At 49.9% G+C, this 20087-nt stretch overlaps 9 protein-coding genes across 9 annotated transcripts; 5 read left to right on the top strand and 4 right to left on the bottom strand.

Moving 5' to 3' along the window:
- Nucleotides 1–20: 20 nt before the first annotated feature.
- Nucleotides 21–642, top strand: COCSADRAFT_351811 (uncharacterized protein; the record flags this gene model as incomplete). The annotated part of the gene is made up of 2 exons (XM_007698641.1): nucleotides 21–74; nucleotides 192–642. The coding sequence occupies 2 exons, from the start codon at nucleotides 21–23 to the stop codon at nucleotides 597–599; spliced, it is 462 nt and encodes a 153-aa protein (XP_007696831.1). The 3' UTR covers nucleotides 600–642.
- A 2480-nt stretch (nucleotides 643–3122) lies between these two features.
- Nucleotides 3123–4048, top strand: COCSADRAFT_33964 (uncharacterized protein). Its single transcript, XM_007698316.1, has one exon. It carries the CDS (start codon nucleotides 3216–3218, stop codon nucleotides 3984–3986), a length of 771 nt encoding a protein of 256 aa, XP_007696506.1. The 5' UTR covers nucleotides 3123–3215; the 3' UTR covers nucleotides 3987–4048.
- Nucleotides 4049–4578: 530 nt separating this feature from the next.
- Nucleotides 4579–6620, bottom strand: COCSADRAFT_135706 (uncharacterized protein; the record flags this gene model as incomplete). The annotated part of the gene is made up of 2 exons (XM_007698640.1): nucleotides 5951–6620; nucleotides 4579–5884 (listed from the first exon to the last, which is right to left on the bottom strand). The coding sequence occupies exons 1-2, from the start codon at nucleotides 6313–6315 to the stop codon at nucleotides 4579–4581; spliced, it is 1671 nt and encodes a 556-aa protein (XP_007696830.1). The 5' UTR covers nucleotides 6316–6620.
- A 381-nt stretch (nucleotides 6621–7001) lies between these two features.
- Nucleotides 7002–9041, top strand: COCSADRAFT_81557 (uncharacterized protein; the record flags this gene model as incomplete). The annotated part of the gene is made up of 4 exons (XM_007698639.1): nucleotides 7002–7079; nucleotides 7135–7146; nucleotides 7228–8223; nucleotides 8280–9041. The coding sequence occupies 4 exons, from the start codon at nucleotides 7002–7004 to the stop codon at nucleotides 9039–9041; spliced, it is 1848 nt and encodes a 615-aa protein (XP_007696829.1).
- A 102-nt stretch (nucleotides 9042–9143) lies between these two features.
- COCSADRAFT_284706 (uncharacterized protein) lies at nucleotides 9144–10879 on the bottom strand. The gene has a single exon (XM_007698638.1). The coding sequence runs from the start codon at nucleotides 10795–10797 to the stop codon at nucleotides 9247–9249; it is 1551 nt and encodes a 516-aa protein (XP_007696828.1). The 5' UTR covers nucleotides 10798–10879; the 3' UTR covers nucleotides 9144–9246.
- A 139-nt stretch (nucleotides 10880–11018) lies between these two features.
- On the top strand, nucleotides 11019–13865 carry COCSADRAFT_33961 (uncharacterized protein). The gene has a single exon (XM_007698315.1). The coding sequence runs from the start codon at nucleotides 11155–11157 to the stop codon at nucleotides 13672–13674; it is 2520 nt and encodes an 839-aa protein (XP_007696505.1). The 5' UTR covers nucleotides 11019–11154; the 3' UTR covers nucleotides 13675–13865.
- A 628-nt stretch (nucleotides 13866–14493) lies between these two features.
- Nucleotides 14494–16093, top strand: COCSADRAFT_33960 (uncharacterized protein). The gene has a single exon (XM_007698314.1). It carries the CDS (start codon nucleotides 14570–14572, stop codon nucleotides 16046–16048), a length of 1479 nt encoding a protein of 492 aa, XP_007696504.1. The 5' UTR covers nucleotides 14494–14569; the 3' UTR covers nucleotides 16049–16093.
- Nucleotides 16094–16351: 258 nt separating this feature from the next.
- Nucleotides 16352–18794, bottom strand: COCSADRAFT_351809 (uncharacterized protein; the record flags this gene model as incomplete). Its single annotated transcript, XM_007698637.1, has 1 exon — nucleotides 16352–18794. The coding sequence occupies one exon, from the start codon at nucleotides 18792–18794 to the stop codon at nucleotides 16674–16676; it is 2121 nt and encodes a 706-aa protein (XP_007696827.1). The 3' UTR covers nucleotides 16352–16673.
- Nucleotides 18795–18974: 180 nt separating this feature from the next.
- Nucleotides 18975–19990, bottom strand: COCSADRAFT_135695 (uncharacterized protein). The gene is made up of 2 exons (XM_007698636.1): nucleotides 19706–19990; nucleotides 18975–19583 (listed from the first exon to the last, which is right to left on the bottom strand). Exons 1-2 carry the CDS (start codon nucleotides 19892–19894, stop codon nucleotides 19128–19130), a joined length of 645 nt encoding a protein of 214 aa, XP_007696826.1. The 5' UTR covers nucleotides 19895–19990; the 3' UTR covers nucleotides 18975–19127.
- Between the last annotated feature and the right edge of the window lie 97 nt (nucleotides 19991–20087).

Below are 20087 nucleotides of genomic sequence, written 5' to 3'. Positions count from 1 at the left end.
GCCCGGCTATGATTATAATAATGCCGTTTTGCGATTGCAACCATGCAGTAAATTTTCCAGCCCGTATGAGTACAGTAAGCTGCTCAGAAACTCTGCAGCTATATTCGATTTTCATGTCAGGAACAGCAAGTTTGACTCAGTCTCATAGCTATGACTAGTGTTTTTTTCTTTTTTTTCTCCTCTTCCAACAGGGCATGGAGATTGGAGAGAAGCGGGAAAACGCAAGTTGGCAAAAGGACCTTCTGAATACGGTGAGCAAGACCGCGGAAAAAGACCTCGCAAATGTCATCACTAACAAAGGCATGTACGGGCGTGAGGGTCAGCCTGCTGCACGTAATAACAACAATATGAATTACGGTCCCGACGAGGTGTCGAACCAGTCAGTGCGTCGTGACTCGGTCATTGAGCAAGTTGAACCAGAGGGCCTGGTCGTGGAGAACTTGGATCATCCCAGTGCAGCGCGTCGTCCGAATATCGGGTCAGACGATAATACGCGCATCTTCAATCTCAGCGAGGCGTCGAGACGGCGGCCGTTGAGCACGAGGGAGCAGAGTCTGTTTGGGCCGAAGCAAAATCCGGGAAACAATGTTATCAACTAGCGAGGATTGTGCCTTTGGAAAGCGAGGAAGATTTCTCTTCTCTGTGTTCTCATTATGTTTTTGTTTTGTTGTCGTTCATTCGATTTTGAAATGTGGATTTGTAACTCGCATGAGTTGAAGGGAGTGTGATGTTAGTCGAAGCTATGAGTGGACTGGTTCATTCGGTATCTTGAACGAACACTTTCACTTAAAACATAAGATACAATGTTATACTCCAGTACTTTACTTTTCCATTTCTTTAATGCTATGAAAGTCTAATCTTAATCTCTAGGTAGTATAATATATAACTACTATTATTTGGAATATAAGATTGAAGTCAGAATGGTAGTCGGCTACAATGGTTCTGATCCTTGTATCTGATGGAGCGCAGTCGATAGGTTGTGATTGGCTGCTGCGGGGTCGCGTAACTGCAACCCACAAGATGTGAGCTTCTCAGCCTGGTGGCATATTGTACATTCTCCTCTCCTCACATCGCTTCGTTCAAAGTCGTGGTGTTGCCTGGTTGTGAGCTGTCCTTGGACAAACTTGGGATGGTATTATGTTGCCATTACCCTCAGCGGGCATTGACAGTGCTTCTTTCCATGAGGACGTAACCCAATTTTCGTACGGATCTAGAACCATAGTCTCCCGAAACGCTTGAACAATGGCAGTATCAACTTTGCCCAGGCGACGTGTGCAGGTTTTCTATCTAGCCTTACTTCGTGACGCATTTGTTAACAGATGAATGCCACTCCAGTAACAATCTCTGGGCTGATGCCGCATACCAATTACCCGATATACATCGACGAAACATCAACTTCAATCGCGAGGACAAACTCAACATCCTCGTAGAATTTAAAAGAGATGTCGAAAGGTCTAAGCAAAAATCTATCGAGTCGCGATGGAAAATATTGCCGGTACAAGGGTCGAAGAGCTAAGCCACCGAAGACCGGGGCCTGAAAACGGGTCCAGTCAGTCCCAGCCACCTCACATCGTACGAGCTGATTTGGGGCCCAAAATCAGAACCTTCTTCATGCTGCCCATAGATGAAATAAGGCACAATCAGAGGAGCTCAGGCTTAAATCATGCACAATCATGCTGGCTCACGTTTGGCTCAGAGCAAGCTCAGAAGTGCTCAGCTACAGTTCAAGCTACTTACTTACAGCTCACGTTGCACCCCTGTGTAACTCAAGGTCAAATCCGGAAAATGTAAGAATACTATAATAGCAAGAATCTCAATTTCTAGATTTATCGCAAGATCTTAGCGGTAAATACCTACCCTAAACGTGGATTAAATAGCTACTCCCTTACAAATATGAGCCTACTATAATAGTAGAGTTATAGTAATATAATAAGCTTTACTAGTAACGTAATAAGAAGTAGATATCTTGATAGGATAGATAGTGTTGTATTGGCTGAACTGTTGCACGCACTGACTAGCTACAGTATCATCCATTGCTGTCAATTGATTGCTTCAGCCACCACATTAATTGTCATAGTGTTTTTACTATCATCATTTAACCTTACTCGGTTTAGCAATCGAGTTAGTTACATCGTACGATATGCAGATAGAGAGTCCACGTGAGTCTGGGTTGACGGTGTGGCTCAGCTAGCGTTCAATTTTTCGATCCAGCCTTGCGCCACCATGCGGGCCGCTGTCGCTATCGCCAAAACAGACAATCCCTAAGCTACATTGAGTTATTTGAGTCCGTTGTCCTTGCGCATTGTGTAACGCATCTTCTCAGCTGTCTCTCATTTTGCAAAAGAATAGAGATTCCCGCCCCCATCCCTTGCGCCCGATTGTGCGAAAGCGAGGTAATGTGGTTGACAGCGGAGTGCTACACTGATTGGGTGATAGAATCTTTAGATAAGTAGGTAGTGCCGTCCTGTCGTGCATGACTATGATAACATACCCTTACGGCCAGAAGATTTCACATTGCATACTTGTTTTCTGAACATCTGTTCAAACGCCCATACAGAATGGGTGCACAACATAAATCCCTTTTCAGCTACAATTTGACTCGCCCTTTCCCTTTCCGGTGGTTTACGCCAGGTGTAGTAGTTGGAGGTCTTTTATTAACGGCGTTATTCACTTTTGTGAATTTTGCTTCAAGCGGATATGTTTTAGCCATCGAGATGTCTACCAACCCCAACGTCACCCTTTCCCAATCGATGGGTTCGATGAAGCGTTGGCCATCCTACCTTACGTCAAAAGTGAGGCCAATATGCCAACCGAGCTCACTGCCTGTAAACACGCGATTCTTCACGAACCAGACGGCGCTGATGTATACGCTCACAAGCGTGTGGCAAGAGGAGCCACAACGAATGATCTCGCCTTCGCTAACGTACCTTGGCAATGTACTTGAGAACTGCGTTGTAAACTCGATCCAGATTGATCTTGAAAGCCAAGACCGCGCGGCTAACCAACTGGCATTCACGGAATGGGGCGCGAGTGTGCGCACATCTGTAACATGCCAGATATCCACAGCCACCGGGCCGGTCTTCCTCAACGTCACCCAGTCTTATGACTACGTACCCGATACCGTCTCCTTTTCGCAAATAGAAAAGTTTCTGGGTTCAGGAATATTGAGTCGTGATCAGATGACACGAGCAAGTCTGTGGTGGGGCGAGTCGTTAATGTCTGCATACTGGATCGAGGTCACCGCTGGCATGCAGAATGAGACACGCAGCAGAAGCAGAGATGAGTGGCCAACTCGCAAAGGCTCTCTTTACTTTTTCCCTGAGCCTGGTGCCAGAATCGAAGAGGAAGATTTCTTTGGCTACTTCCACGCGCAGTTCATCGTGGCTACGCAGCCAGGTGACTACGAATTCCCGAAACCGATCAGTCACCCAACCATAGCAGAACTCGACCGTCTGCGCGTGTACCCCAACATATGGGTTCCAGCGAGCAACCTGGCCAAAGCAGCATACGCCATGGTCCTCGCTGATCTAGGTCAGACTCCGAAAGAGCCAACAATGTTAACAGATGTGGAGCTATTGCGGTCGTTTACTTCGAACCTCGCATCTGCACAGGAGAAATCTGCCAATGCAAAACCAGGACCAGCGACCCAGAGCTACGATGAGACGGCTACTGGTACCTTATCCGTGACGCCCTCAGTTATCTCCGCTCAGTACCTTTGCCAAGTTCCCCGAATGCGTTCACCAGGCAGCTTATTACTAGCTGTCCTAGTGGCTGATTTGATCTTTCTCCAGACGGCTTGGCAGCTATATAAATTGGTCTGCGAAAAACTGCTTGCTCGCCGCTATCCGGATGCGAATTTGTGCCATGGGTGCTTGAATGGTCCAGTGGAGACTCAATTAGCGCAGACTGTAGAAACGACAACGAGAAAGACGTATCTGCCAGTGCAGCAACGCGAAATTGAGGTAGGGTTGGCTAAGAGATTATAATATAGTAGTTGGAATTGATATTGTTATACTAAATTCTGTGAAAACGCCTCAATACGAACGCCATGTGTAAGCCGAGTGCACAATATATGCAATAGAAATAAGCGGAGTTGAAGAATATATAGGGAATACTTCTGTGTTCTAAACTACTAGATAGGATATAATATAATCATCTGTAGAAATCTAAGGTACACTAGATACAATACCCATAGTTACTCTAATTTGACTGCAAAGTCAGTTTTTTTTGATACCCGATTCCAGCAGTTCGGGTTGTGGCCTGCCATTCTTTTCTCAGATAATTGATCTGATACGCTATATAGCAAACAGAGATAACAAAGTCAAATCAAGCCATAGTTACTCTAAATCTCAAAGACATAACTATTACTCTATTATCTAGGCTACCACTTTCCTTAATTCTCTTCATATTCTAAAGAATAAACACCACTAGCTAAAGTAAAATATATCTCTTAAACTATAGCTAGAACGCTTTTCTTGTAAACATTAGTAGCTACTTTTATAAAAATAGGCTATAGAAAGTAAGATAGATGACTAAATTTTTGAAAGTAGTTCTTGAGAGAAGAAGGGTAGGTATTGTTTAAACGGAATTAATCTTGAGCTTCCAGAATGGTCGACTGTATATTGCAGTGTCCACCACTCTTGTATATTCGATATAGATACGATGTATTCTATTTGAGCCGGGAACATGCAGGTTTATGGAAGAAGAGTTAGGGAGGAAGTGATCTAAGACATTTTGGGCCAGGGAATCGTCATATTTCCGCAATATGAGAATTCTTTGCACCTCTGCTACGGTGCCGGCACATTCTGCAACATTTACGAGGTAGTGACGTATGTGATTTTCCGCATTGGACGTCCAACCTATGATGAAAAGCATGCAATTGATGGTGGTGTTTTCGGGCGCTCGAGTTTCAATTCCGTCAGTTCCCACAACACTGGGATTGAGGTAGACCGAAAAGCGTAAAGCGACCCACTCCCTTGGCCGCTCAGAAGTCTCAAAAAAAGTCCCATTGCAGTGGTTGAATATGCCCCAATGGTCAAAGATGCCAACAAAATCTGGGAACTCCAATGCGAGAACCTGAGTGCGAAGACTGGTGAGAGATTTGCCAGAGACATACTGATCAGACTCGTTATCCACACTCAAAGAATACGGGACTCTGGTTGCAAGATGAATGTATCGATGAGGGATTATATAGCTGGACATCTTATATTCGACAATATTACACGGGTCGTTTCGGAGGAACATCTCATCTCCGACCTTTTCAAGGCGTATACCAAGCTCGGCACCGGAGGCAGACTTGCAATACAAAGGCATGATGTACGTACTCCTCATGATAATCGAGTCCTTGATGATGCAAAGCGAATTGAATAATCTTATACCCCGATTGGTGACTGAAGACTCTGACACGGAATCGACGCCCAGTGAGCCACACATCGACCCAGCCGTGGAGAATTGAGCAGGGCTTTTTGCCAGGACGCCACAGTGTAGTTCCGAGCTATGTTCTCTGATGCCTTGGTTTGTAGAATCCGCCCATGCGAGTATACTGAGATCAGGAGACGATTTGATGATCTCCTCTTGTAACCTGAGGAAAGCACGCTCTTCTTCGCCGTAGAGCAATGGCATGTTGACGCCAAATAAGCCGAGTAATGAATAGGCCGCATCTTCGATTCGCGTTGTATGCCGAGAAGAAGCCCATGACATCTTTTGGGCCACACATATTGAACGGAGTGAGCGCTGATGCAAGAGGATATCTCTTTCTATGCCCGATATCTGGCATAGTATGGTGGACAGACTTTCCTTAGATCCCCTATATTGCCAATCGCAATCATAAAAGTAGACAGTGCGAGGGGCAACGAACTCCTGTAGCGTCCAACCACGAGTAAACCTATATATGAGTGCATTTGCATTAAGCAATTGTATTTATATGTCAAGTCACGCGAGGTTGACTTACCAACGGCAGTGTGGCATGTCTGCCTGAAGATCTGCATCAGCCTCGAGATCGGATAAAAAGGCGTAGCAGACTTCGCTGCGCTGGTACCAGAGGTACATGGAGTTGATGGCTTCAGTGAGCTCCGCGCTACTTCTCTTGTCTATGCAGCACGTATCTACCCACGCATATCTGATGCCACTCGCTTCAGCTATCTCGAGTGTCTTCATAACCTTTGCAAAGCCTTTGAAGTGCTGGCAAGCATCATTGGCGTAGTCTTGGTAAGTAATTTCTTCGGTCTCCCATGTGTGGGAGAGTATGGCATACGGGGGGATGTCACGACCGATAAATTCTTCAAAGTTGTAGGTACTCGTGTTGATTAGTCGCATGTCGGAGGTACAGGAGTATTGGTAGGAGAGAGGGAGAGAGGGAGAGTATAGGATAAGGCTGAGGATGGTGAGCTGAGAAGTACCAGTACAGCCTAGCGGATGCTGGTCGCTTATGTATGATAGCGGGGTGCCATTAACCAAATGGATGATAGCATTGCTCTTGCACTGCCTCAATTGCAGCTGGGGCTTCAGGGCTTCCCATCAAGCTTGGAGAGTGTATGCGATCAAACGGCTATTGGCTCAAACGCACGTGTATGTACCGTACATGCACACTGGTCCTCGCTCTCTTTTTTCTTATCCAACGACGCTGAGATATAGGTAAGAGTAGCACCACGATGGACTGTCATCTGGAGTTTAGTGAACAGGGCCCTTGCTGACGGGCCAGTCGGATAATCTTATGCCGTAATTGTTCCAATCTTGGGGGGTTGATGGGAACAGAAACGGTAATTTTTCGATGTTGTTGTGTATACATGTGTAGATGACTGCATGAGGTGCGAGCTCTCCCACCCTCACCCCCCTAGTCGTCGCGCTAAAAAGGGCGTTAGCGCCAAACGACGTCATGGTGATTGCGCGGTGCTTTTGCATCGAACGCGGCTGATGCACTTGAACAAAGCTTAAGACGCGCCCATTCTTCCTATTTCTCTCCTCATTTGGTTACTGCCAAGTGATGCTTGTCGCGTAGCACCATGGCTTCGGCAAGCGACATCCTCACCCTCATCAGCTCTCTGGCCCTCCGCCTGAGCATATGGATCTTCTTGCGATGGGTGAGCATAACCCGCAGACACTGCAACTGTAGCAAAACGACTGACTTGGCCGCAGATACCTACAACTGTCAGTATAGCACTACGCCAGATGACTGGTACATAAATCCACCTTGTCAAAGTCATGTTAACGCGACAGGATACCATGTAGATTGTACCCGCACTCGCAACCGCACTCACGCTTGTCTACATCCCATCCTTCTTCACGAGCTTCCAGGATACAGCCCAGTACAAGATCATATCCGATGAGCTTGACATTATCGTTAAGGAAACTATGGGTGGCAAGAGCGATGACTCGAGCGACGACATCAAGCTCATTGACGGCGCAGACGAGGGTCCGTTGCAGGAGCTAGATGTTCAGGAAACCGTGCAGTATGAGGAGAGGGAGCCCAAGGTACTGCGCACTCTCCTCACTGGGCTCCCGAGTCCTTCGTCGGCGCTATGGAGCTGGATCACCTTTAGCATCAATATAGCCCTGATTGCTATGGCCTTAGATGTCGTTTATCGCGCGCCGTTGCTCCACCAGTGCCATGACGCGAGCTTTGCCCGTGTCGGATACGTGTCGGAGAATAGTGCGAAGATTCTGGTCAGAGAGCCTTTCGCCTTTGATGTGAGGGTTCTCTATCGCTCCATCGACGAAGCCAAACGCTCTTGGATGCACAAAACACACCGCGCGAGCCAACCAGACTACTGGCTCACCAACGAGACCGACTTTACCACTGTCCTCAGCCTCGACCATCTACGCCCCGACCTGGCTTACGAGTACATTGTCGAGACGTCGCGTGGAAACATTACTGGTACCTTCACAACCGCACCACGGCCAGGTCACATTTCACTGCTCAAAGACAACAAATACACTTTCGTCCACTCGAGCTGCATCAAACCCCGCGTCCCATACACGCCGTTTCAGCACCCCCTCGAGTTCCCGGGCATGAAGCACCTTGCACGCTGGCTTCCCGAGCTCAAACCTTATTTTATGCTTTTCCTCGGTGACTTTATCTACGTTGATGTCCCACACCGTACTGGCAGCGACGCCGAGACTTACAGACGCGAGTACCGTCAAGTATACTCCTCACCGTCCTGGCCAGCAGTCAGTCGGAATCTCCCCTGGATCCATGTGATTGATGATCATGAGATTCAGAATGATGTTAGTAGCTACGCCATCTATTCCCCTTATGTTTACCCTGCTGACTAGATATCCAGTGGAATAGCAACATGACGGGTGTGGCGGTCCCAGCTTACGATGCCTTTACACACTACAACGGTGCTCCCAATCCACCTCCACATCGCCCGGGTGTCACTTACTTTTCCTTTACTCAAGGTCCTGCCGAGTTTTTCCTCCTGGACACTCGCCGATATCGCAGTCCTGCTAACAAAGACCCCTGGGACGCTTCCAAGACTATGCTGGGTGCCGAGCAGCTATCTGATCTTCTTTCATGGATCAAGAAGGAGCCGCCAGCCGGCGTGCACTGGAAATTCATCGTCACTGGCACACCCTTTACTAAGAATTGGCAGTTTGGGTCCGAAGATACGTGGGGTGGGCATTTGTCTGAACGTAGGATGATTCTGGAAGCTGCATGGGATATGTCATCTACACATGATATTGGTATGGTGGTACTAAGCGGCGATCGCCATGAGTTCGCTGCCACCTCGTTCCCACCGCCCAAAGACGGCAAATGGCCCATCAGCGCCACGGTACATGAGTTCAGCACTAGCCCGCTGAGCATGTTTTACCTCCCCTTCCGCACTTACAAGGAGATTGACGATGAGGATGTGTGCTTGAAGTATCTTCCCGATGGCAACAGCAAGTTTGGCGCCGTTGAAATCACGACGCCCGAGCATGGTGAACAGAGCTTTGTCACGTATCGGTTGTTCATAGATGGCGATGAAGCCTGGACACACGTCATCAGTACGCCTCCAGGAAGAGCGGGTAGTCATAGGGCCAAGGATGCGTTATGGGGATGAAGGGCGGCCATTGCCAGGTGTGCCTTCTTTTCTTTTTTGATCATGTCGGGTTCATAGCTATTTTCTGGAAAACATAGATGCTTCATAATCAAAGGTTCATAGTTCAGATGCCAAGGTAGTCTGTATATACATATCACTTTAGCACAACAATGGGTATCTTTTTGATTACTGACGATATCCTCGTAATGCGTTGCAATGTTCAACGTCATCCCCACTTCCTCCTAGCTTTTTCTTCGTCCGCCTTGGACCACTCTCTGGGCAAGACAGCAAAAACAAGATAAGAAGTGTGCGTCTTGAGCTCTGGCTCTGTTCGATGGACCAGCCTGCCCTCCTTGTACAAGGGCCTTGTCTCAAAGTCCTTCTTGGTCTGTGCCAGCCGGTCGTGTTTGCTCGGGGGCACGCCCTCCATCTTCTTCTTACCCTTGCGAGGACCACTATCTGCATCGCCGTCGATGTTCTCGCCTCTCTTCTTCGCCTCAGCCTTGCGCATCACCTCCTCCTGCTTCTCGCGCTGCATGCTGTGGAAGACAGCGGCACGGCCCTCTACGTCGCGCAGGCGTTGCACTGCTTCTTGCACGTTTGCAGGATGCGCATTCCCACCTCTCACGCCTTCTTCCTGCAGTCCCACACGCTCGCGACGCACGTCGAGTCGCTTTGCGTTGATCTCCACCATGTCGATTTCCTGCCAGCCGAGGGTGCGCAGGGCTGAGACGGTCTTGGTGACTTGCTCGATGCATGGGCTGAAGGTGCAGATGCGAACTGCATTACGGGGATTGAGGGGAGTGCAAAAGGGTTTGCGATTTGTGTCTGTGGGTTGCGCCATAGGTGTATTAGGATCGTTGTCTCCAGAGGTGGGTGTGGATGGGTCGGTGGCTACCGAGTTCAGGGCGGCGGTGGAGGGAGGGGAGCGCGTGAGATGTTTTAGTGCGTGCCACGGGGCAGGGAGATCGAGGAAGATGCAGTCAGCATCTGGACCTGGCGAGTTGTCCAGACCGAAGCCGTCGTTGTAGACGTCACGGTGGGTCACTGTGACGAGGGGTTCGAGGCCGTGGTCTTTGATTTCGGCTTGAAGTTGCTTTGCGCGTGGTTCATGATACTCGAAACTGTAGACGCCGCCGGTTCGCGTCTTGCGCTTTCGCTTCTTGAACATGCCTACTGCGTTTTCTTCTTCGCTGTTGGGCTCGTCGAGGGCGTCGCGGGCGCCCGGGTAGCCATTGTAGACTGCGCGTATGGCAGCGTGTGTGAAGCTTCCGCTTCCTGCGCCCGCTTCGATGATATGGTCGCCTGGCCTTGCGCGCAACCTCTGTAGAATGTAGCTGTAGTCGGGCGTGTATACAACCTGGGTGCGATGTGGAAGAGACAAGGTCCACATCTCTGGCGTGGGCGGTATCAGATGCGCAAATCCACTGCTCGCTGTCGCCGCCTTGACAATGTCCCTCTTGGCCACTTCTGGCTCTGCAGCCACTGTGCCCTCGCTCTCATCTTTGCCATCTCTCTTCCTCTTCTTGGACTTGCCACGCGATCCAGTGTCGACGACGGATGCGAGAATCTGCGTGCCCCAGGGTTGGCCGACAAGCGTGCTATGTGGAAAAGAACCAAATCGCGTGTTCTCTACTTTCCCCTCAGCATAGTCTGAGTCGGCGTTGGGCTTGAGGAGGGCTGGGATGAGGTGATCACGGCGCAATTGCAGGATACCAAGATTGTCCGCTGTCGCATACGCTCCCGGATCAAGGAAGGGCGAGGGAACAGGCGCCATTGTGACTTTTGCAGGCGAGACGTGCAGCGACGACGCGGGGAACAAGCTGCAAAGACGACGAGGTGAATGTACAAGAAGATGCAAATTCGCAATGGAAGCGTCGCATCTGCACAGAGATATTCGGCGGGGAGCTTTGGGCGCTGTGATTGGCTGATAGTGCCAAGATTTTGTTAACAGGGATTATGGACGGTTCGGCCAGAGACCACCCACACAACGTGACACTCCCCTACTACGGGCTGATTGACTCACCCGTAAGCAGCAACCCAATCTACTTACACCTGGCCTCATTGTTTCTCTATTTACTCACTTGGATTGCTGCACTGTCACTCCTTGTCACCACAGTGTCTCGTCACATTGATGGTACTGGCGTTCCGGTCTTTGTCCCGCGCCGTCAAGTCGTCTTCCCCACTTCTGCTCTCCAAAACTAGTCGGGTAATAAACCAGAGTCAGCGCATTCCCAGGTGTCTCGCCGCCATGGCGACTCCAGCCCGCACCCAGCCACCATGGAAACAGCCACAGGGCTCCAGCCCCGCCAAACTCAAAGTGTGGAACTCGTTGACAAGATCAAAGAACGATTTCGTTCCTATTGACCCGGAAGGCAAAGAGGTCAAATGGTACAGCTGCGGGCCGACAGTCTACGATGATGCTCATCTGGGCCATGCTCGCAACTACGTTACCAACGACATTCTCCGAAGGATATTGGCCCATTACTACGGATACAATGTCAAATTTGTTCAAAATATTACAGATGTCGATGACAAGATCATTCTCCGGGGCCGTCAACAGCACCTTCTCGCCAAGTTCAAAGCAGACAACCCAACTGTCACAGAAGAGGTCATCAACACCACTATAAAGGCCTTTGATGCATACGTCAAGAAGAATCTCCCCCTTCTCAGCGAAGACGTGACCATTGGCAGCTTCAACGACGAGTCTGCTCAAAAGTACGCAAACGTCATCCAAGGCAAGTCAGTCGATGGCGTCGGTCCTGCGGGTGACAAGGAAGCCAAGATCAAGATGCACCTTCGAACAGCTGGTACTGCAGTCACTTCATTGCTAGCCCCATCAAAGTCGACACCTGAAGACATTGAAGTATTCTATACTGGTGCTGAAGATGTCCTGCTACCCTATCTCGACTCCCTATACGGCTCGTCTATAGATGCCAGTGACCACACCGTTTTCACAACTCTTACTAAAAAGTACGAGGCTCGGTTCAATGAGGATATGCGAGCTCTCAATGTGCTAGACCCAGATGTAGTCACGCGAGTAACCGAGTATGGAGACCAGATTGTCTCTTTTGTGGAAAAGATCATCAAGAATGGCATGGCTTACAGCACTTCTGATGGATCAGTCTACTTTGATATTGAGGCCTTTGAAAAGAGAGAAGGCAACCACTATGCGCGTCTAGAGCCATGGAACAGGGGCGACACTAATCTGCAAGCCGATGGCGAAGGCGCACTGTCGTCAGTCAAGACGTCGGAAAAGCGAAACGAATCAGACTTTGCTCTCTGGAAGTCAAGTAAACCTGGTGAGCCGGCGTGGCCAAGCCCCTGGGGTCCTGGCCGACCAGGATGGCACATCGAGTGCTCCGTTATGGCCTCAGCGGTCCTGGGCGAACAGATGGACGTTCACAGTGGCGGTATTGATCTTTGTTTCCCGCATCACGACAATGAGCTGGCCCAGTCGGAAGCATATTGGTCACAAGAGGGGCGCCCAACCCAATGGGTGAACTACTTCCTTCACATGGGCCACTTATCAATATCCGGCTCTAAAATGTCAAAGTCCCTGAAGAACTTTACCACCATTCGCGAGGCTTTGAGTCGCGGCGACTGGAATGCGCGCAGTCTGCGCATCATCTTCTTGCTCGGAGGCTGGCATGATGGTGTCGAAATTACTCCAGACATGCGCAAGTCTGGATCATCATGGGAGAGTTACGTCACCAATTTCTTCTACAAAGTCCGTGATCTGGAAGTGAATCCCAACATTGGCTCGACAGGCGCCGAAGATGACAAGGTTCTCAAATCGTTCGAATCTGCCAAGCAAAAGGTTCACAGCGCGCTGGCCGACTCGTTCGATACCCCTACGGCCATGCGCGCAATTTCGGGACTCATTACAGACTACAACTCTGCAGACAAGGCTGGCCTCAGTGACTCCGTGTCGTTCGATGTCGCCCGCTATATCACTCGCATTGTCCGCATATTCGGACTGGACGGTTCAGCAGACCCATACGACGGCGGCATTGGCTGGGCAGGTATCGACATTCCCTCGGCAGCCAAAGAGCACGTATACGCCGTGTCACGGGAACGCGACGAAGTGCGTCAACACGCCATCGCCGGCGACCTCTCGGATGAGGTCTTGCAATCCATCATTGCGCAACATAACCCCACACAGAAGCAGGATATCGAAGCACTCCCGTACGCGGAGGTCCTATCCACATTCCAGGAGAATCTGCAAAACCTGGCCAAGAAGAAAGCTCCGGCAAAAGACTACCTAGACCTTTGCGACCAGCTGCGTGACACTCATCTCTGGGATCTCGGCATTTACCTTGAAGATCGCGAGAACGCACCCGCAATGGTGCGTCCTGTTGATGCCGAACTGCAAGCCGCACGCTCTCAAAAGGAGGAAATCGCCCGCCAGAAAGCGGAAGCGAAGCTGAAGCGCGAGCGCGAAGAGGTCGAGAAGAAGGCCAAGCTTGCAGAACAAGCCAAGATTAACCCCAAGGATATGTTCAGGACTGAGGAATATAGTGCGTGGGATGACGAGGGCTTGCCGACAAAGGACAAGGATGGCGCTGATGTGCCCAAGGCACGCTTGAAGAAGATGAAGAAGGAGTGGGAAAAGCAGAAGAAGTTGTTCGAAGAGCACGCCACCAAGGCTTAATTAGTTTATTTGTAGAGAGCATAGACGGTATGTGCATAGCATCTGTATGGCAAGTCAATGTTAGAGTAGTCGTACTACAAAAGGGCTGCTAGGCAGCTGGCGTGTGGTTTTCATATTTATCCAGTAAAATATACTAGGTACAAGAGAAGATTTTAGTGCACTAGAGTATGTCGCAAACATGACAAATGCAGTAAAATCCTGAATATGTCCATCGAATGCTCAGGCGAAAAAGAAAGGCCAACTTGAGAATACAGATCCAAGGCAGTTTTGTGGGTAACCAATCGAGATGAAGACAAGTGATGCCATACCGATCGCTGAGCTCTGCATAGTGGCAACGTTCAAGCGTCATGTTTCCAAAGTACAGAGTCCATTGGGGGCGTTGTCTCAACATGTAGGGCGTGCCAAGCCCCGTAATGCACGATTCGCGCACTACGAGCGCAACTTTGTAAGTATGTACTCTATATTGTGCTATGACGCCAGTCATTATCCTATCAATTAAGTACGAGAAGTATGGGGAGTTCAGTATGTGTAAAACTAAGAACGACTGGATACCCCCAAGTCCAAACTGCATTCATGCTCGAGGCAGTAGGTATTAGAGATGTAGTGGTATAGCCGGGTTTTAGCACAACCCATGGCCAGCGCCTTTTTTTTATCCCCACCAATGCCACTAGCCCTCACCCACAATCGGATTTCGACTAGTTTCCGCGGCCGATGGGCGGGGAGGATCCACTAACTAACTACCCACGGGGCTCACCGTCGGATAAATCGCCGAGTGACTAGAATTCCTCTTTACCTTCTCAATTCTACATTATTAATCGTATTCGATACTAACACTTCTCGCTCCTTCACTTCCTCTCCCCCGTGGACTTGATGACCAGCCCACCGTTCATTTACAATGCCATCAAATCATGACGTCGAGAAAGCCCTGGCTCCATCCCACGAGCAATTGACTACTACTACTACTACTACTACTACTACTACTACTGCCCAACACGACCATGCCCTAGCCTACGCTTCCATCAAAGCTCTCTCGCAACCGCAATCTCAACCCGAAATAACCGACATGGCCAGAGTACCAACCCACACATCCCACGCCTCACGCACAAAGCAAACTATTCTCGACCTCGCCAAAACCATCACCGCTCGCTCCAACGCCGACATCATCGACCCAGGCCCACCCCCAGACGGTGGCACAAAAGCCTGGACCCAAGCCCTCTGCGGCCATTTCGTCGTCTTCAACACCTGGGGCATGATCGCCACCTTCGGCGTCTTCCAGCAGTACTACACCCTGAACCTGGGCCTAGAACCCTCCGCTGTATCCTGGATCGGCAGTTTCCAAATGCTGGGCCACTTTGCCCTGGGCATGCTCACTGGCCGCCTCTTCGACGCAGGCTTCTTCTACTGGTCCGCCGTCCCCGGCATGCTGGTCTCCGCGCTGGGCATGTTCATGACGAGTTTGTGCACGCGGTACTGGCAGTTTTTCCTCGCCCAAGGCCTGATGACGGGTGTGGGCAATGGTATGCAATTTGCACCGGTGCTGAGTCTCGTTAGCACGTATTTTGCGCGGAATAGGAGTGTGGCGCTTGCGATTATGGCGTCGGGGAGTGCGACGGGTGGCCTTGTTTATCCGACTGTGGCACGGCAGTTGCTGCCGCGCATTGGGTTTCCGTGGACGGTAAGGGTAATGGGGTTTATGATGCTGGCGGTGGGTACGGGCTACAGTTGTCTCTTGAAGCCCAGACTGCCGCCGCGCAAGTCGGGGCCGGTGCTGGAGCTTAGTGCTTTTGCGGAGTTGCCGTATAGTGTGTTTTTGCTGGGTGTCTTTCTCATTGCGCTGGGCCAGTACTTTGCATTTTACTACATCTCTTCTTTTGCAGTTGATATTCTTGGATTGCCGTACGAGACCTCGATCAATGTCTTGCTGGTTCTCAACGGCATTGGCGTGCTCGGTCGTCTGGTGCCATCTTGGTTTGCGGACAAGTACACGGGGCCGTACAATATCCTCATTCCCTTTTGCTTCGTTTCCACACTCGTCTTGTTCTTTTGGCCTCTGGTCAAGAGCGAGCAAGGACTATATGCCTGGGCTGTGTGCTATGGCTTCTTCGTCGCCGGCTTCCAAGGCATCTTCCCAGCAGTCATGACCACTTTGACAAAGGATATGAGTAAAGTAGGGACAAGAAATGGCCAAGGCCTTGCTATTGTGGGTTTGGGTACTTTTATCGGACCTCCGATTGCAGGGGCCTTGATACAGAACTACGGTGGAGGTTACCTGAGTGCACAGCTGTTTGCGGCTACGGCCGTGTTGTTGGGTAGCTCTATTTTAGTTTTGGGTCGATTGAGCATCACAGGGTTGAATCTCAAGGTGAAAGTTTAAAGATAGAGTATCTGGCTGGGAGGTGTACGCATTTCTATAACCGTAACTTAATCTGAATCATTTAGTTTGAGTCATCTTTGCAATGTTCATTGAATGTCATATCTCTGGTTGTCAAACAATCAAACACATATAACTATCATAGCGTAAGACACAGGTTTCAAAAAGTCTGGATCAAGGACAGCGAGTCTTTGATCTACAAATGTAGCGTTCACTGCAGTGTAAACATGGCAGATTTATATATATGAGTGAAAGCAAAAGTTCGGTTTTAGTATCACCAACACTGCCACACATCGAAAAACACTACTGTAGTTTAAGGTTTTGTATATATATTCCACTATCTGGAATATCTAGCTACAAGTCCTGCACTGAGATAAAATTCCCTTGTCTCGTGCCGGCAAGATTCCGTTCCCAGGTATGCCACCAATGCATGCATCTCAGCAGTACCCGAGTATTCGAAAACAAGAAAATCAATCGCAGATACCGATGGGCTTGCTCTTTGCTAGCCAATCACCTATACTTGAATGAAAAAAGTCCAACTGACAAAAGAAACCATGCCTCGACCGTACATGCATCGATCGCATACCGGCCACAAGTCAGCCTGAATGAGAAGATTGGGAGAAACCACCTATGCAGCCCAGCCAAGGATAGTTCCCGAAGTAGCCCAAGCACGAGACTCAGGCGACTCACCACGATGACTCTCAGAAGAAGAAGAAGAAGAACCAAAAGAAGAAGAAACATACTCTGAATCATCGTCTGCCTCGCTCTCAGGCTTAGCAGAACCTGCATATCCCTCGCTCTCTTCCTCACAGGACTCTTCAACAACCGAAGGAGAACCAACCTGCATATCCTTGGCCAAGTCAAATGCATCCTGAAGGCTGACCTTGTCCGTGAGACCCTTCTCTTGGACCCACTTCCAAACCTTGTTCATGCCAGCGCTACCTTCGATGATGGATTTCTCGGAGCCGGAAACGTTGCTGCTATCGATGGGGATGTGCACGGTTTGGTCGTTGTGCTCTATGGTGGCCCAGTAGGTGACAATGTAATTGGTTGGCTCTGGAACCTCGGGTGTGGAGTCATCGGGGATGTCGTCGGGGATGTCCTGCTCGTCGGGAACAGAGGTGGTCTTGGGGTCGGAGTCTTCTGGGTTGATATCCCGACGAGCGGGCTTGGGGCTATTCGATCTAGGCGCGCAAGCAGGAATGGCCTCGCCATCGGTCGAGCCCCGGAGGCCTTCATCAGGTGCAGTTGAATCGGTTTTATAAGCAAGACGCTCAACGCATTCGCCGTAACAGCCAAAATCCCAGCAAGTATCAGCATGCTGAATAGCATTGGTATGCCAAGCATCGTCCGCAAATGGGCCATCTGCATCACCATGGTGATCCTTCTCTAACTGAGCAGAGTCGGGGTAAGCAGTGGTCGAATCGGCTTCCTGAGCAAGTTCCTCAACGCAGCGACCGTTACACCATGTATTCAGGCAATCATGAACATGCTGGATAACAGTCTTGGTACCCCAAACAGCGCCCGCACATGCGTCATCTGCAGCACCGCGGTGATCCTTCTCCGAGTGAGCCGATGCAGAGTGGGCAGTGTCATCAGACACCTCACTCTTACAATACTCTTGCTTGACACTAGTCTTGTTAGCTTCCTTGCGATACTTGGCTGCTCCGTTGTCATGGCCATTCTGGTGTGAAGACAGCCAGTTGTTTACCGCCTGCTTGAGCTGATTGGGATCATCAACACTATGGTATAGATGGCAGGCTGCGCTCGGACTACCACCACACATGTGGATGAAGTTGGATGCTTCCTCATAGGTGAAATCGACGAGGTTGTCAAACCAAACTGTGAGCGGTATGGTAGCCGATGTGGTGCGCAGGGTCTTGTTCGGTTTGTCTGAGAGCGACTGGGCGTGAACGGTTGCGGAATCCGCAATGAGAGCGTCTTTGGCGTTCGAAGACTTCGCAGTAGCCGATGGGGATTTCTTGACAGGCTTCGAAGTGCCCTCGAGATTGGAACTCTTCTTGAGACGGGAGATAATCGAGGCCTTGACATCACCACCGATCGGCTCCGCTTCGTGATACTTTTGTGACTGGTGTTGAGCTGCTTCGGCAGCCCGAAGGTTGGTTAGCTCTCGACCGAGGGCAGCTGCAACAGGCATCTGAAGTGGGACACTGATGTACCCGCGGCTTGCCGGTGATTTCTCGGTAGCAGATGCAGATTCCGTCTTCTGAATCGAATAATTCGCCAGCAATGTATCCTGTTCCTCGTCCTCGAATAATTCGTCTTCCAGATCAAAATCTTCATCGTCAGAATCTTCGATCTGATCGGGATTCATAGCAAGCTTCTTCTCCAGCTCAGACAGAGGCAGATTGAAAGCCATAGCATACTTCTCCTTCATCTCAGTCATACGCTGTTTCAACTGTTCGACCATAGCAATCTTATCAGCGGAAGACGATGGGGATACGAAAGCCTCTGCGAGTCGCGTGAAGCTGCGAATGGAAGACCTGAAGTCATCACGCTTCTTGTCACCCTCGCTGTCACTCTCGACATCGAAGACTGATGGTGATGTGGGCGTCAGACGCTCACGAGAGTGGAGTGAAGTCATGTCGTCTGAGAAGCTTGTATCCTCACACGAAGACTGAGAGCTCGAGGCCGACATTGCATCAACAGTGACACGAGTGTCTGTAGGAGTAGTTTTGTTGACGCTTCGGGACGTAGTGGGGCGGTTGGGTCGGGTCTTCTTAGCCATATTTGGTAGTTGATAATGGGTCGTAGAGAAATTTTGAATGAGAAAGTATGGTGGGAGATATACTCGCTACCGGTAGAAGAATTATATCCTACTAGGAGAAGCTTGAACACTGGGTGAGGTGAGAGCGTTTGCGGACCAACTCATAGTGAGAGAGAGAAAAACAGTGCACAGGGTAGCTATGAGAGCATCCAGTGACGTAAATATCGGAGGTGAATTCGAGTTAGAGTGAAAGTGTGGCACAGTCGTCACCTTCACGGATACCCCAGGCATATTACCACTGTTTCTCCATACATAGGAAAATGTCCTGATGGACATACGATACCGTATACATCTTCATTGTAGCAACGGCCTTCTCTCCTCACTCCTCCCATTCCACCAAAACCACCCCCTCCGTCCCGTCCCCTCATCCACCTCTTGCACCTCCCCCTCACTTTCCTTCCCTCTAACCCTCCTCCACCACTTCTCCCACCCCTCCCTCTCCCTCACCCACACCCCGCTCCTCCCATCCTCAAACACGACATACCCACCACGACTCGCCTTAACACCTGTAACCACCCAGCCAACACACTTGGAAACCCCATAGAGCACCAGCACCCCAAACAGCGTCGCGAAAATCGTGATGAGGGACGCCAAAAAGGTAATGGTAGAAACCTGACACCCCAGCCCCGCAGTCCGCAGTTCAAACCGCTCGGACCCCAGCGCGCAGATGGAATGGTGGCGGATAGGTGAGAGAAGGGGAAAAGCTCTGGAAAAGGCATCGTCTAGAGGGAGGGGAAGACATGTTGAAGACTATTTACTCAAATGTTCTAACATTAGTCTTTTTTCAATTGTGTCAAATCATTCATATGTTTTTCTTTTCTGTGAAATACATGGCAAGGGGATATAGAAGAAGAAGACGAAGGAAAACGTACAATTGCGCACCATCCGCAATGACCTTGACTTCTGTGGCAATCACCGCAGTCCATGTAGCCCCAGCAAAGCTTTAGGCGCTCCCAGTCATCTTTGGGGCTTGTCTGCAGGCGTTGGTGGAAGAGCTCTGTTGTATTGATTAACGCGTCGTTGTCACGCTTGGCAGAGGTTGCGAGGCAATTAGATGGCATGTTTGTTTGGGGAGTTAGGGACTTGGGATGCTTTGCGACTACAGAAGTTATAGAGCAATAGAGAGTGAACAACAACACGGATGATGGCGATGAAAGAGAGGACGAGCATGCGGGGGAGTGTTGTGGTCAACGAGTTTCACGCTAGGGTGTATTGGTCACGTGCGCACTATACGCAACTCGTTCTATTCTTGGA

This window comes from Bipolaris sorokiniana (assembly GCF_000338995.1).
Source record: "Bipolaris sorokiniana ND90Pr unplaced genomic scaffold COCSAscaffold_3, whole genome shotgun sequence".
Classification (NCBI taxonomy): domain Eukaryota; kingdom Fungi; phylum Ascomycota; class Dothideomycetes; order Pleosporales; family Pleosporaceae; genus Bipolaris; species Bipolaris sorokiniana.
Note: the sequence above shows the minus strand (reverse complement) of the source record. Positions and strands in the feature narration are given on the sequence as shown.

Coding starts and splice junctions, on each gene's coding strand:
- COCSADRAFT_33964 (XM_007698316.1), top strand. CDS start 3,216: ATGTCTGCATACTGGATCGAGGTCACCGCTGGCATGCAGAATGAGACA.
- COCSADRAFT_284706 (XM_007698638.1), bottom strand. CDS start 10,797: ATGGCGCCTGTTCCCTCGCCCTTCCTTGATCCGGGAGCGTATGCGACA.
- COCSADRAFT_33961 (XM_007698315.1), top strand. CDS start 11,155: ATGGTACTGGCGTTCCGGTCTTTGTCCCGCGCCGTCAAGTCGTCTTCC.
- COCSADRAFT_33960 (XM_007698314.1), top strand. CDS start 14,570: ATGCCATCAAATCATGACGTCGAGAAAGCCCTGGCTCCATCCCACGAG.
- COCSADRAFT_135695 (XM_007698636.1), bottom strand. CDS start 19,894: ATGCCATCTAATTGCCTCGCAACCTCTGCCAAGCGTGACAACGACGCG. Junction 19,584..19,705: donor ATTGCGGATGGTGCGCAATT/GTACGTTTTCCT, acceptor TTGAGTAAATAG/TCTTCAACATGTCTTCCCCT.